Source organism: Myotis daubentonii, chromosome 1 (assembly GCF_963259705.1).
Source record: "Myotis daubentonii chromosome 1, mMyoDau2.1, whole genome shotgun sequence".
Lineage (NCBI taxonomy): Eukaryota > Metazoa > Chordata > Mammalia > Chiroptera > Vespertilionidae > Myotis > Myotis daubentonii.
In genome coordinates, this window is record NC_081840.1 from 37,675,404 (window position 1) to 37,690,098 (window position 14,695).

Consider the following 14,695-nt stretch of genomic DNA (forward strand, 5'->3'; position numbering starts at 1 on the left):
CCTAGCCGGTGTCTCACCAGCAGGGACTTGGAGAAGAAAGATTTCTTAATTGAAATTTTGATTGTGATCACTGTCGGCTCACACACGGGTGTAAGAAATAGTACCAGGTTTCCCCAATGGTGTTATTTTGCAAAGCTTTAGTACATTATCACCACCAAGATATTGACACAGTTTGCCCATCTTATGTAGATTTCCCCAGTTTTACTTGGACGCGCGCGCGCGTGTGTGTGTGTGTGTGTGTGTGTAAATTCTATCCAAAATTTGGAGTGTTTTTAAATGAGGGAAGCAGATGTGCCCTAAGGTCATCTGTGGCATCAGATCGCCAATCCTAGAGGCCCTCAGATGTGAACTTACCACCCATAACCTCTCCCCACCCTCTGTGGGTGCCTACTTGCACCTCCCGTGATGGCTCTGCAGTGGGAACTGGTGATGGGAACAGGAGGGTGTGTGTGCACATACACACGTGTGCGTGGGGTGGGGGTGCATTGGTCACTCCCTCATCCGCAGTGCACACTCCTGCCAGGGCTCCCTGGCCCACTCATTACTGCCAACCCTTCATAGTTGCGGGAGTGGGAGCTGGAAACCTGGAAATCTCAACTACCCAACCCCCAGTCACATTTTCAGGAATTCCAGCCATAAACCTCATCTACCCAAAGGTGACGGTTTTCATCTGCAGGGAAAGGACCACCAGGCAAGTCCAGACTCACCGTTCACCGCTGTGCAAACTGTGCCTTGCACAACTCCAGGGGGTGCTATTCACATGCCACCATCACAGCGTTTACAGTAGGGACGACATATTCCGAATAAAAGGCAGAACGGCAGGTTGAGAAAGTGGAGCCATTTCCTAACTTGCGCAAATCCTCCTGCTGGCTAGGCGTGGGGCTGTAAGACCCAGGACGGAGCCAGGAGAGACGGTGGTGGGAAGGGCAGGGGTCATGGGGGAAGCGCGAACCCCGGCACATGGGAGGGACTGCGCACTCCTCTCTGTGGTACACCTCACTCGGACTCCATTCTTCTGGGAGGAACCTCGATTTTGTACTGGTTGCCCATAGAAACCCTCCGCCGTCAGAAAATAACAACCAGGCTGGGCACTGAGACTTCCTGAAACCTGGGCCACCAGGCAGGGGCAAGCCCCAAACAGCCAGAGTAATTAAGCCTTACTGGAGACTCACAAACGACAGAACCCACCCACCCAGGGTTTCCTCAGGGGGCTGTGCTGGAGGGAACAGAGGAGAGGAATAGGGAGCTCCAAAGAGAAAAGCGGGGTAGGGGGGGCACCAGGAGGGCAGCACTGGGGGAGGAGACAGAGAGCAGAGACATCGGCACAGAAGGATGGGCTCCCAGGGCCCGGGCTGTGGACCAGCCGCACAGAACGGCCATCCGGGGACACGGTGTCCCAGGAGCCTGAATGTCTCGCCTTTCCGCGAGCAGGGGAACCTCCTAGTCTGCTTGCCTCTCCCTGGTTATTCGTCTTCCTGTAAAATGACTTAATCCATCGCCATTCTGTCCCCAGCAAGGTCCCCTTCCCTGGCACCTGGAAGGGGCGGGCGGGCAGAGAGGCGCTGCCCTAGCAGGGGGGCACTCGGCCACTGTGCCCAGCTGGGCCACCCGGAGCGTAATCTGCATTCCCTGCTCGGGGAAGCTGCTTATGAGGCTTCCCACCAGAGGATTACCGAGAAGAAACACAGCAATAAAAAAGCTTAGGAGATTAATCAGATGGAAACACTAGCAAAAACACATCCGTTCAGAAAGGTTTTCTGTAAAAAAACAACAACAGAAGAATGGCCTGAAAAATGAAGCCTTTTGAATCAAAGCCTCCCTTTAATAAAGAGCATTCGGCATTCTTGTTACTAATGATGATAATGTTAGTCCTTAGCAGTTGGGTAAGAGCTTCCAATATGCCAATTATCTGGTAAATATCCAGCCCTGGGGAAAAGGCCAGTCTCTTTGCTGGCTCAGAGGCAGGGAGAGCTCCCCCGCCTCCGGGCACCCCAGCCACCAGCAGGTGGGAGGGTGCCCGGGCCGCCCACAGTGGCCTGATGACTCAGGTCTATGGGGGTTCCCTTTATGAGAAAAATTGAGATATGATTCACATGCCACGAATTTCATCCTGTTAAAGTGTACAGTTCAGCGGTTTTAAGTATATTCACAGAACTGTGCAACCATCACCACCATCTAATTCCAGAATATTTTCGTCGTCCCCAGGAACAACTCTGGCACCCACTCCCCGCTCCCTGCAGCCCCTGACCACCACAGTCTGTCCTTTCTGTCCCTATAGATGCGCCTGCTCTGGACATGTCATCAGTTCACGAGTGGAATCCTGTTCCGTGTGGCTCCTTTCACTTAGCGCATGTCTGCCGCCCCCGCCGCCCTCCCCCCGCCAGGTCGCAGCCTCTGTCAGTACTTCATTCTCTTTAAGGCTGAACCATATGGTTATTCTACATTTTGTTCATCCATCTCCACCTGCTGATGGACTTGAGGTGGTTTCTCTTTACTCGTTAGGGGCTACTGGTGTGGGCTGACCCCGTCTCCTCCGTGACTGGAGAAGTGTGTGTGTGGGGGGGCTCATCCCTGACGTACCAGGGATGGACCAAGGAGGCTGTGCAGCTTCCAGGATCCGAATGGCCAAGGGAGAGAGCAGTGTGTGCACATGGAGCTCCCTGCACCCGGGGAGGTCGCAGGAGGAGCTGTGCCCCAGAGGCCTCGGGTCCCCTCCCTCCGGCACTGACCGGACACTTCCTCCGGCTGCAGACAGCCGCGCACACACGCCCTCCGCTCTGCTCTGTGCAGAGCAGTTTAATCTGCCTCATTTGGTTTCAGGGTAAGGCTGGGTGTGCAGAGACTAAAATTCAAAAATCCCTGGGCAGAAGGACAACGCTCTCCGGAGTAGCTGGTGGAGCTCCCTCCCCCCCCCCGCCCCCCCACTGCCAGACACACAAATGTTGGCCCAGGTGTGCTGCTGGCCCGCCTCTGGGGTGGGTGAGTGCATCCAGACCGAGGTCAAAGGGAAGGGTCACAGGAGACCTCCCTGGATCTCCATGACTCAGAGCCGCCCCGGACGCTGGCAGGAAGGAGCGGCCGGCTCTCCTTTGCCTGCCAAACGTCCAGGGCTGGCGGCGAGTCCCGGCTGGAGAAAGGCACCCGGTTAGTACCAGGAGGGCACAGAGTCCTCCCGGGGCTGTGGTGACAATGCAGGGTTTCAAACAGATGAAGGGAAGACCCGCTGCTTCTGGGAGCTCTTCGCGGCCACAGCCCTGCCCACCACAGGCACATCTGACTAGATGGCCCCATCTCACTGCCAAGGACACCTCGGCCTGCCGGGGCGCCAGGCACTGTGGAGCCATTTGGATATAAAAGCAAGCAGGGATTTCTGTCTCAAAACTCCTGGTTTTAGGGCAAGTTGGGATATGCTTGGACCAGGCTGGGGAATCTAGTGCCGAGGAGGAAAGAATGCCATGCTGTGGGCATGTTCCCACTCGAAGCCACGTGCTCCCTGTGCTGGGCTGGGCTGGCCTGTGGTGGGACTCCCGTGCGCACTGCGGGGCGAGCCTCTGGGAAAGGGGGCCGGGCTCGGCTCCAGGTCCTCCTGACTCACCTCCCAGAAAAAGGAGGACGAGCGGGCACGTGGGCCAGTGGGTGTGGGGTGGCTTGATGACAGTCCAGTAGCCCCTGAGGCCCCTCGCTCTCCGGTCCCCTGCCTTTCCCTTCTTGTGCTCTTCCCATCCCCCCAGATGACTGCCAGAGTGTAGAGAGCAGGTGGCCAGTGGCTCTTCCGGGCATGAGAAACACCAGGAGGACACTCACCTCCCAGGGCGTGCTCGGTCATACTGAGGCACAAGGACTCCAGCCTGTTGTTGATGTCAGGTTCAGTCACGGGAAGCTGGAATTCTGCAGGGGGCAAAGGGTTATGTTGGTGACGGGGGCTCTAAGAACAAAGAGAAAGTGTGCACAGTGCCCCTGGCTCCACCTGCCAGGGTGAGGGTCTGCTGGGCCTCCCTGGGAGGACCTGGGGGGACTGTCGGGCCAGCACGGAGGCCAGGTTACACTCGGGCTCAACCAACCCCCAAGGTCACACTCCCTGAGTCCACTGTGAATGTGGGCGGCTGGAAGAAGAGTGGGGACTAAGAATAGCTGCTCAGAGGCATCGTCTGTCAGTCCCTTGCTCAGAACCAGCGAGCGCCTTCCCATCAGAGGCAACCCAGCCCCTGCCATGGCCTGCAGGCCCCACACAGTCTGGCTCCTTGTTCGCTCCTGCCCTGGTACACTCTCTCCTCCTCCAGCCTACCCCAGGTCCTCCTTGGCCCCAGGGCCTTGGCACTGCTGTTCCCTCTGCCCAGAATGTTGGGCCTGGATGTCTCCACGGCTCTCCCTCTCCCTGCCATGTGGTCTCTTGCTCGACTGTCTCCCCAGAAAGGACCTTCTGTTCATTGTATGTGGACAGGCCTTTTCGGCCCCATGCCTTTCTGTTGCTTTCCTTCACTGCATCGATGGCACAGCACCTGACATATGCATTTATCTGCTGCCTCCCCAGTTGAAAGTTCACGTCATTGGAACAGGCCGTGGCTCTGCTCCCCGTGCCTGCCCCGGGCCCAGCGGGCGCATGTTGCTTCCTTCTGAGAGCAGGAAATGGGAACCACAGCGTGGAAAGCACCTCTTCTGCCCCTGAGCCTGCGCCGGGCGCCAGGTTCCCAGGTGGGGCTCCGTGAAGCTGAGTGACCCGCCAAGGTTAGCCAGCGGACACAGAGCTGGGCCAGGAACCCACATGGGACTGAACCCAGAGCCCGTGCTCTCCCTGCCAACACAGCCTTCGGCTGAGATGTCTGCTCTGCAGACCCTCCCTGTCTCCCCAGGCTCCAGACCCTGGGGCCTTCCTCCTCGGTCCCACTGGGGGCCCCTGCGGTCAGTCTCTCCCCGGCCCCTTATCTTGTGGAGCTCCTGAACGTCCTTGACTAGCTTGGAAGTGCCTTGCAGACAGCAACGATGCTTTCATAGTCCTCGGAATCTCCCATAATACCCCGGCATGGCTTTCTGCACACCTCGGCCATGCCCACTGAGGGATCAGAAATGGAGCAAGACACCGCAACTCTGACAGCTAAGACCTGAAGTCCTGGAGCGGGGAGGCAGAAGAAACATCAGCCAGGGGGTGTGTTCTGTGCCTGGGGAGTCTCAGCACTGCCGCTGCCTCCACAGGTGACCCTGGGAAGCTGTTCTCTTCTTGGGGCCTTAGCTCTTCTCCCCGTAAAGATCCCGCCTGTGTCCCAAACTTAAGGCCATGTCTTTGCTCCTTCACATCTCCACCAGGGGGCGCTCAGGGCCTGGGCCGGGGATTACAAATGCGCTGGTGGTTTGGTGGGATGGGAAGTTGAAACCAACGGCTGCTAAACCAAAGTACACATTTGTTTTCCTTGGTTGGCTGTACATTTAAATGCCCTTTGCAATCTGGGTTCCCCATGACCAGCTCATTCAGAGGCAGATGTCATTTCCGTTACGTAAACTTCTCAAAGAGAAGGTTGGCAGAACGGACCGACGCAGAAAGCACTGGGGAGCAGAAAGGGTTCTGCACACAAGTGCCAGCATCAGTGGAACTTCTGTGCCAGATCAGGAGGCCAGTGGGGCTTCCCGGGCGACTGAGAGGGAAAATGCAAGGGTCTCCCCGCCCCCTTCGCTGGCTGCTCTCAACTGGGGGCCGGGGCACTTAGACAATCCAGGGGGGGGGAGCATGTTAGTGTTTCCATCCATTCATGTGAAAATCATATGCATGCAAAAATTACCAGCCTTCAGGGTGTGAAATCTCTAAAAGAGAAACACAGTTTTATATATAGCCAGTTAGCAAATATGAAAAAAAAACCACCCTCAGCAATTATAGCCATCCATATGCTCATTGTAAAATTTAGTTTACTCTCTAGCACTTCCCTTTAAACAAACACTGTGGAGAGATTTGGATAAATAAAGATGCTCGACATTTGGAGAGAAGTGTCTCAGCTGCAGGATTTCTTGCCAACACGCAGCAAAATGACATTTTCCAAGCCTGGGATTGCGTGTTCCAAAAAGGGGGCTGAGAAGTGCAGGGCTCTACGCTCCAGAATCTCCAAACCTCCGTGGCTGCTCTTTTAGGCGGAGAGTGGGCGTGCTTGCTCTTCCTCCTCCAGATCCTCCCGCCGGCGTGCCGGGGAGTCATGACCCCTTCCATTCTCAGAATGGCTCTGAAAAGCTCCAAGTCTTGGGAGAAACACATATGTTCATATTCCCGAGTTTCCTAATAGTGTGACTTCTTAATTGGGTATTTGATAAAAACAGATCTGCCGCATCTCTTTGCACATACAAGACAGGTGGGTACCAGCCTCCTGCCTCAGCCACGTGTGGGTGGGTGGGTGGGTGGGTGGAGCTCTCAGAACCTTAGAGGAGCATCCAGGCAGCTCCTGCTCCACAGGCCCACAGTAACCACCAGCCAACTCTTGCCATGGCTCCTGCTGTCCCTACGACTCATCGCAGTGATCCTGGGCCCCCAGCTGTAATGGACCAGGCAGATTCCGTTTCCAGTCTCCTGGAAGGCAAAAAGGAAGGACTCTGCACCTGAGTCCTCTGCTGTCTCTTCGGCTCAGATGCCACCTCCGTGCACTGGAAATTCTTCCCTCACCATCAGCTCGTTCCAGGAGTCAGTGCGGCTCCCAGCTCTCAGATGCCCAGGGCCTAGGCTGACTTGGGACTTTTCACTTGGGTGGTCCAGGTGGCTTTCCCACAGCAACCACAGGGCAGTCCTGCTGAGTTTCACGCCTGTGGCACCCAGGGTGCAATTGCGCATCTCTCTCAAGGCATGGAGGCTGAGGCAGGAGGCCGATGGCTTCAGGACTTCAGAGTAAGAGACAGGTCGGCATGTTAGGAAGGAAACCTTTAGGATCCCACTTTGCCAGTGGCATCTGAGGCTCCTCTGCTGAAAGACTTTGAAAGTCTGGTGAAGTGAGAAGCAGGGCCAAGGGCTAGAGAGAACTCGGGAAAGACAGGCAGGTGAGGAAGGGACAGAGGACGGGAAGTGGGACCTGGATCGCTGTGATGGGGGGTGGGGGGGGCAGGTAAGGAAGAGAGGGAGACGAAGCCGGAACCAAGAAGAAAAGGGGAGGATGGTAACACAAGGCAAAGAGAGCAGTGTGGGCAGGAAACGGGGTCAGCATGGCAGGCAGACTGGTGATCACCGAGACCCTTGGTCGGGGAAGGGGGAACATGAGTAATGAATGAGTCGCACGCCGAGTCTGTAATGGTGGCTGAGGCTTTTCTCTGGTGGCTTCACTCCTAAACCTGTGGAGGAAGTGTTGTGGAAATCCTCCCGGACCCACAGTTTCACCAAAAACTGATGAGTGGAATATGGTGCAAGACAATAATATTGTCCCATCTTGCCGCAAGTTGGTCTCTTTGCATGTGACTCTTAGACGCAGGGGGGCACGGGCCCAGCTGGGTTCTTGGCTGTGAGAGAACAGACTCAACTCACCAACCTCCCTGAGCAGGGCCGTTGGCCTACTTACTAGAAGGCAGAGGGCAAATGTTTATTATTTAAGGGGGTCTCTGTTCTGGCCTCTGCCTCTGCATGGCAGCCCCTGCCTTCCCCTCATGCACCCAGGGCTCTTATGCCCTCTTCCTTCCCCCACTCTCTCGAAGGCAGCTCTCTGAAAGGAACTGGGAAACTCACTCACACGAAGGGGGAAATGGTGACGGCTCCCAGACGTGCAGCAGTCTAATGGTGGGAGAAGGGCAAGCGTGAGCTGGTGCAGAGGGGAGGATGATGGGAACGGGTATGTTCCCAGAAATGCTGCCACGGAAGGCACTCCGTATCCATCTCACATCTGGTGGCCCAGCACCAGGGGTCGTGTGCTCATGGTTTTGTGCAAGGGAAGAGCGAGATCTCCGTGGGACTGCCAGCCGACCCTCTGCCATGTCCTTTGAGGCCTGCTGCTGCCGCCCTCTGCCCTTTCTCTCTCCGGCCCTCCAGGTGTCGGGAGCCTCAGCTTCCCAGTGTTGCTCCAGGGCTGGACCCCAAGGGTGGCTGAGCCGCGTCAACAGGAATCGAGCTGCTTCCGAGATAGGGCACCGTTCTGCAAGCCGTTTCCAGACGAGTTTTGCAGTTGGGCAAACACCCTGCCCCTGCGAGGACTCTGAGCCCTCTCACCGGGTGCCATGCGTGTTCTGAGCTCAAGTCCCTCCGGGGTGAGTCCATGACGCCCTGTCCCCTCGCTTCGTGTTTCCTACTCATCCTGAGGCAGCGAGAGGCAACCATCCCCCGTAGCTCTCCTGGCTCGTCCCGGGAAGCGTCTTGCATGTATGGGAATAAGGTGAAAACCACCCTGACGTGGCTGCCAAGGGGCCAGACTCTGGGTCCAGAAGAGAGGGGAGCCTCTTGCACATCTGAGCGAGGCAACTGACTCGTTGATGCTCAACTTGGTGCTGGTTCTAGCCCCCAGCCTTTTCTATATTCTTTGGAGCTATGTAAAGTCTTCCATGATTTCAATGAATCATTTTAAGTTAACAGAATAAATCAAAGCTCCTTTAGAATGCATTGCAGTCTCCAAGATTTGCCCAGAGGGTTTAAAACGGCACCCAGGGTGCAACTGCGCATCTCTCTCAAGGCATGGAGGCTGAGGCAGGAGACCGATGGCTTCAGGACTTCAGAGTAAGAGACAGGTCGGCATGTTAGGAAGGAAACCTTTAGGATCCCACTTTGCCAGTGGCACCTGAAGCCATCGCCGGCCAGGAAGAAACCACTATGTTGCCTGTGACGCGGCTCTCTGAGCATTTAATTTTGGGTTGGCCACATGTCTCTGTTCCCTTTTGTGTTCACTATTACAGCCGCCTTCTGCCTTCCTGACTCCTGCGGCCCTGAGAGAATACTGACTGTAGTCCCCCCTGCCCGCCACCACCCCTAGACGCCCGCCTAGCGAACCAGGACGCGCAGCGGAGGGGAAAGCCCCACCCGCACAGGAGACCCAGCGCCTGGCCCACCGCCGAGGCCCTGTCTCTGGAGCGTGAGTCCTTGTCTGGGCCTGGCCGTGGGATGTTTGCTTAAGGTCACAGACCATGGTGCCCAGGATGCCTTCAAGTCCTGCCCAGATTCTCTGTCACTGGGAGTGGATTACCCACAATTCTGCATGGTGGCAGAGGCTGGGACTGGACAACCCAGGGGTAACATGCACAACCCCCGAATTTTATCCAGCATTTCTGCCTGGGAAGAAAAATAGCTACACGTATCAAAATGGAGAAAAGCAGCTTTAAAACAAAAGTGCACAAATACGGAGCATTCTAGAAGCCAAGAAGCAACTGTACACAGGCATCCGGACCTTGTGGACGCCCCTTCCTTTCCTGGCACACCTCGCCCCACAGCAGCTCCACTCCTCCTCCTCCTCCCCGTCCTCGTCCTCAGTGGCCTCCCCACCCACAGCCTGCCTCCCCGTCACAGTCCACGCACACTCTTGCCTGACCCCCTGCTCAAAACCTTCCATAGGTACCCCACTGAGAGCGGCTGGGCTCGAGCTCCTTGGCCTTGGATTTAGAGTCCCCACCACCGGGCACCATCTTCCCAGCTCCCTTGGTCAACCCTCTGCTACTTCAGCCCAGCAATGGCTTCTGGGACGCACCATGGCCCTCGGTACCACTGAAGCTTGCTCCCCTTCGGCCTGCGGTGCCGTCTTCCTCTTCCATCTCCTCACCCTCTGTCCCCTGAAACTCAGCCCCAACTCCAAGATGCTTCCTTGCCCACCCAAGGCCACAGCGACCTTGCCCCTCCTAACCTCCTGGAGGACTTATGCCCAGAGCGAGAGCATCTACTGCCCAGGCTGGGCATTTCCTGCAGGTGCACATTGGGTTTGCCCGCCTGCGGGGGGCATCTAGGTAGGTGCAGTGGTGACTGTTCATGTGGCTTTGCATTCTCTGTGGAGTCTAAGGTCCCTGTCTGCATAGAGAAAGGGTGCGAGTATTTGCTGGTTGTACATAATTCTGACTGCTTGTTTCAGGGGCAAGGTGAAAGGTGAAATGGACCTGAGCTGCACTAAGATGCTCTTTGACCAAGTGCAGGAAAGATGGCCGGTCCAGCAGTCATGTCTGCAAGGCACTCCCAAACCGGGGGTGGGGGAGGGGTCCCTTGTATCAGCGCTGCCAAGCCTTCTCTTTATCTGTCTTATTCTCTACACCGCCCGCCCCCATGGCACATGGAACCCCTCCCATCCCCCCCCCCACAAGCCCTCCAGTGGTATCTCTGCTTTAATCAACCTAGAAATATGACTAGTATCAAAAATATCCCCATCAGATTACAGCGACTGTGGGGCTCCTGGCGCTGGCTTCCAGCCAACCAGCCGCTATTCATGCTGGCAAGGCACCGTTTAAAAAAAGAAAGGCTTCTATAAGCTCGCAAGAATGCGTGGTGACAGTCGAGGCTAAGCACTTTCCAGCTGGGTTCACCAGGGCATCTATTTTGGCGTCCTGGCCTCACCGGTGTGTCAGGGGAGAGCAGAGCGAGAGAGCAGGCTCCAGGCCCTACCTGGCTGCTGGAACATCAGCATGTTCTGGGGAGAAGTGTGCACGGGCAGCGAGCGGGTCCTCTGCACGGAGCTGTGGGTGCGGCTTGGCATGCTGTTGCTGCCCCCGGGGTTGGCAAACCAGAGGTTCTAGTGAGAAACACAAAATGGGGACCGTGAGTCCAGATACCCTGGGTGGGGGGCTGGGGGTGGGCAGCAGGGTCTTCACCCCCCCCACCCCCCCAGAGCTCAGGAGACAATACTCTAACTTCTGGCATGGGGCTTGCAGGCCAGTGCTGCCCATCTGCTTATTTATAGTGAGGGATTTTAGGTTCCGTTCCTTTTAGCTACATGCCCATTGCTCCCACCTCCTGAGCCCCAGGCCCCTCTCTAAACCTCAGTTCAATCTGGACACCTCTCTCCCTCTCCCCCTCCCTATTATCCCTTTTGTTGCTTTTCCTGTCATTTTTCTTGGAAATGGGGGGGAGAGGGTGTTTATAGATATTTGCCATGAAGAGCACCATTTCAGGTGCCAACTAATCTCATTTGATTTTTTTGAGATTCTTACAAGTTACTACAAAGTGGGGGGTGGGGGGTGGGGGGCGAGGGGAAGAAGCCCTGATCGGCAATGAGCTGGCACAGCTGGGCTCGTGTTTGTTACTATGTGGTGACTTCCTCTTGGACTGACCTGGGGGCTGCCCACAATGACCAGAACACGGGGCTTTTTCATACCCCGTGCTGCTCCCCGGGGAGCCAATCCCCGACGGTTGTGCCTGGAGCCGTTTTCCTGTTTTTAGACCAATCTGTCACCCCTGCATTTCTCAAGACAACCCAGAACCTCGGGCCCACTTGTGTCCCTGCAGTTCCAGCCCCAACCTACACGGCCCCACAAAGCTGGAGGTACATGGATGGGGGGCACTGGGCAGGGTGTGGGACGGGGGCAGAGGGGCGTGGGGCCGCAGGACAGGGGTCAGCTCTAGGTCACACAGCTTTGTCTGGCCGAGACGGTTTCACCCCTCCCTCTGGAGGCCTCTCCAGCTCCTTCCTGTGGCTTCTCCCCCACAGCTGGACCACAACGAAGGAGCTACTTGCCACGAACAAAAAAGCTAAGCAAGTTCCTTAGAGGCAGAGGTTCCTCTGGAACCCCGTTTGGGAAGTGGTGGGGTCTGCTGGGGCAAGTCAAGGGCCGGGGCAAACAATAAACAGGTATTACATGTCTTTCTAAAGGCACCCTTGCTCGGGGCCCCCAAGGTTGAAGTGGTCCCAGGGGCCTCCTCAGCCACCCTCCGTGAGGCCGGGCGCAGCCTCAGCCCTGGTCTATCTCCCGGAGGACAACGCAAGCGACGTCGGTAACGCAGAGGACAGGGACACTGTCTCTCAGCTTAGCCCCCCTCGGCCTCTCCCCTCACCTTGGGGTCATCTGGGGAAACATCCTGCAGGCTTGGGCGCTGAGCTTGGCTGCCCACCCTCCTCTCTGGTGCAGAACAAACCTGTCTTCCTTGTTTCATGATGGTGGGGTTGGCTGTGGTGTTGCGCTGGGTGGAGCTGACGAACCCGCTGGTGCCCAAGAGGCCCAGGCGGGCAGAAGGGACGTTCCGAGAAGGGATCTGGTACTGGCGTGGGTTCCGTCTGCCCATGCCGCCGCCCACAGAGCCGGCCGTCGGGAGGGAGTTGGACTGCCCAAAGCCGCGACTGTGGGAGCGAACAGAGAAGAACCAGGGAGTATGAGTCCCCTGCAGCCATCTCAGCCCCCAGGCTGCCTGTGGGACGCCTCCTGAGGGGGGCGGTCTGCTCGCATTTTGACAGTCATAGGCCTATGGGGTCCTGCCTGGGGGGTCTGAACCAGGAAAGCGCTATGATTAAAACGACAGCTGACGGCTGAGAGCAAAGGTTACGTGCACCATCAGGGCACTATTACACTGATTCTTCCATCCTCACGACAACCCACTGGAGTAGGCGCTCTACCCACTTTTATTTACAGCTGGAGAAGTACATAGAGCTTAATAGTTTCTCGAAGGTCACTCAGCCAGCAGGGAGCAGTGCTGGCTGCCCTGAGCTTTAACCAGGCCGCTCCTGGGCCTTCTGCCAAGCTGGTCACAGGGCCCAGAGCACTCACACGCCTGTCAAGAGGCCACACAGCGAGAAGGCTGCACAGCCAGGCTCAGTGTTCCTGCCATCAAACCAAAGTCTTCCCTGATGTCCGTCTGGCTCTGTGGGAGACTCGGGGACAGTGGCCTGGGAGCCCCCTAGGATGTCAGCCCCCTGAAAAAAAGGTTGACGTCTGTCCTCATCAAGCCTACGTGTTCCGTGACCGAATCAGCTCCTGACACGGTAAAGGCATGTTGAATGAATGAAAGAATGGACTCGCCTCTGCCATCAGGGCGCCTCTCCACATGGCAGGACTGACCCATGGTGGGGGCGCTGACTCCAGGGTATGGAGAAGGGATAGGAGAACGGAGATGGTGGTGTTTGGCCCCCGGTCACCCACTGCTCCCCACTGCGCAGACCCTCCCTGCAGAGAGACCAGAGGCTGCGTGTCCCCCCTGGGTCCACGCAGGACAGCGGCCGGAGACCCAGGCGGCACACTCGGAGGCTGTGCTGCCTTCGCTGTTGTGACCTCATCTCCAAAGCACTTGTCCTCTCTCACACGCCTCAGGTTCTGGGAGGGCGTACGGCTGCCAGCGGGGTTTCAGGAACCAGCACATTCTTTCCAAGAAGAGTCAGCTTTAGTCATTCACTGATGTTTAGGTCGAAATGCTTTACCTCCAATGGCCACAAGATGGAACAGACTCGCTTTCCCCACCGTGCAGGGGAGGTTTGTGCCGAGCCTGTGAGGAGACTCCCGGAGACAGGGCTGACGTATTTCACCAGTTGAGGATGATGGGGTGGGGGTGGGGGGCCCTGCTAAACAGTCATTTCCTGAGGGAGAGTTGTGTGTGCCTAGACTCAGGAAGGGGCCCCTAAGCCATCAGCACAGCAGATCTCAGGAAATGCTTCTCTTTCCCCAGTGCTCCTCTTTTCCCAGGGAGAGGGAGGGCAGGGAAGAGAGTTCCACGGTGAGCTGGCTGAACTGAGTTCTGGGCTATGTCTTTTCACTTCCAGGCTTTTGTGGCTCCTCTGTGCGCGGTGAGAAGGGGCACTCCTGGGTTCTAGGTCTCTTTGTTTATCTCATCCTTCCTCCCTCTTCTGCCCCTCTTTCTTCTTTGACTAAGGTTTCAAACATTTGGTTTGAAAGAGGAAATTCAGGCCAGGTGGGGTAGGAGTCCTTTCATGGGATCCCAGAGACTTCCCCTGGAGGAAGGACCATCTGAGTGACTGACAGGCGGAGAGCAAGCGGCGGCTGTGTGTGTGTGTGTGTGTGTGTGTGTGTGTGTGTGTGTGTGTGTTTTAACTACGAAAACTAGGCCTTTGGTTTTTGAGTCAGAATGTTGGCCACCTGGTAGATGATTCAGTATTCTGCTAAGACTTTTCCTTATTTAGTGCGAATGGCTTTTTTTCCCCTCTCGTTTTCCTTTTCAGTTGGATTTTTTAAAAGTTACTTCATATGCAAAATACAGTAGTCAGTGAACGATGCTAAAAGGATGTGTGCTTCCAGGAAGACAGAGTATATCTTGAGCAATAGAATGTGGGCAGAGGGTTCTGTTATGGGCCACTGGAGGAACAAGGGCTCTAGGCACTCCAGAAGTGAGGACTCGCTGGCTGGATGTGGTGGGAAAGCCCTGAACATTTTGGGGACAGAATGGGTGGGTGGGGAGAACTTGGCTAGGCCGTCTTTCTAATGATGGTGGGGCTCTACTGTGGCGTCCTGAATAGGTTATTACAAAGCCAGGGTTGTTGAGCGGTGCCACTGCTGGCAACCAGAGTGAACGCTTAGGTTACTTAAGATCACTAGGCTTAATGAGATAATCATTTCTTCTGGGGAGAGAATAAAGCGACAAAAGTAAATTTTCATTTTTCATTCTCTTTCTCTGCCCATTTGCGTCTCTCTTTGCCTTCCTAAATCTAACCAACTGATTTCATTATCTTGAAATGCGTGAAAAGACTAAATAAGAACCAATTAATTTGGGATTTGGGATAATTCAAGCAGGGGGTGGGCAGCAGATACCTTTGTATTACTGGAGAAACGGGTCTTCAAAGCAAATTAATAGCATAAGAAGATCCCAGAGGTAATACGTAGGAGAACAAATTATTTTCTAGAG

General features: G+C 56.0%; 1 protein-coding gene across 7 annotated transcripts in view; it reads right to left on the minus strand.

The window, feature by feature from the left end:
* Nucleotides 1-14,695, minus strand: part of SAMD4A (sterile alpha motif domain containing 4A) — a 216,029-nt gene that overhangs the window by 5,847 nt on the left and 195,487 nt on the right. For 5 of the 7 annotated variants that reach the window (XM_059695406.1, XM_059695400.1, XM_059695424.1 and 2 more), the window contains 3 exons: nucleotides 11,906-12,188; nucleotides 10,520-10,646; nucleotides 3,805-3,888 (listed from right to left, as the gene is read on the minus strand). In XM_059695406.1, coding sequence (XP_059551389.1) covers nucleotides 3,805-3,888; nucleotides 10,520-10,646; nucleotides 11,906-12,188 — 494 coding nt within the window. The remainder of the gene's footprint in view (nucleotides 1-3,804; nucleotides 3,889-10,519; nucleotides 10,647-11,905; nucleotides 12,189-14,695) is intronic. The other 2 variants (XM_059695416.1, XM_059695428.1) reach the window with 1 other exon arrangement.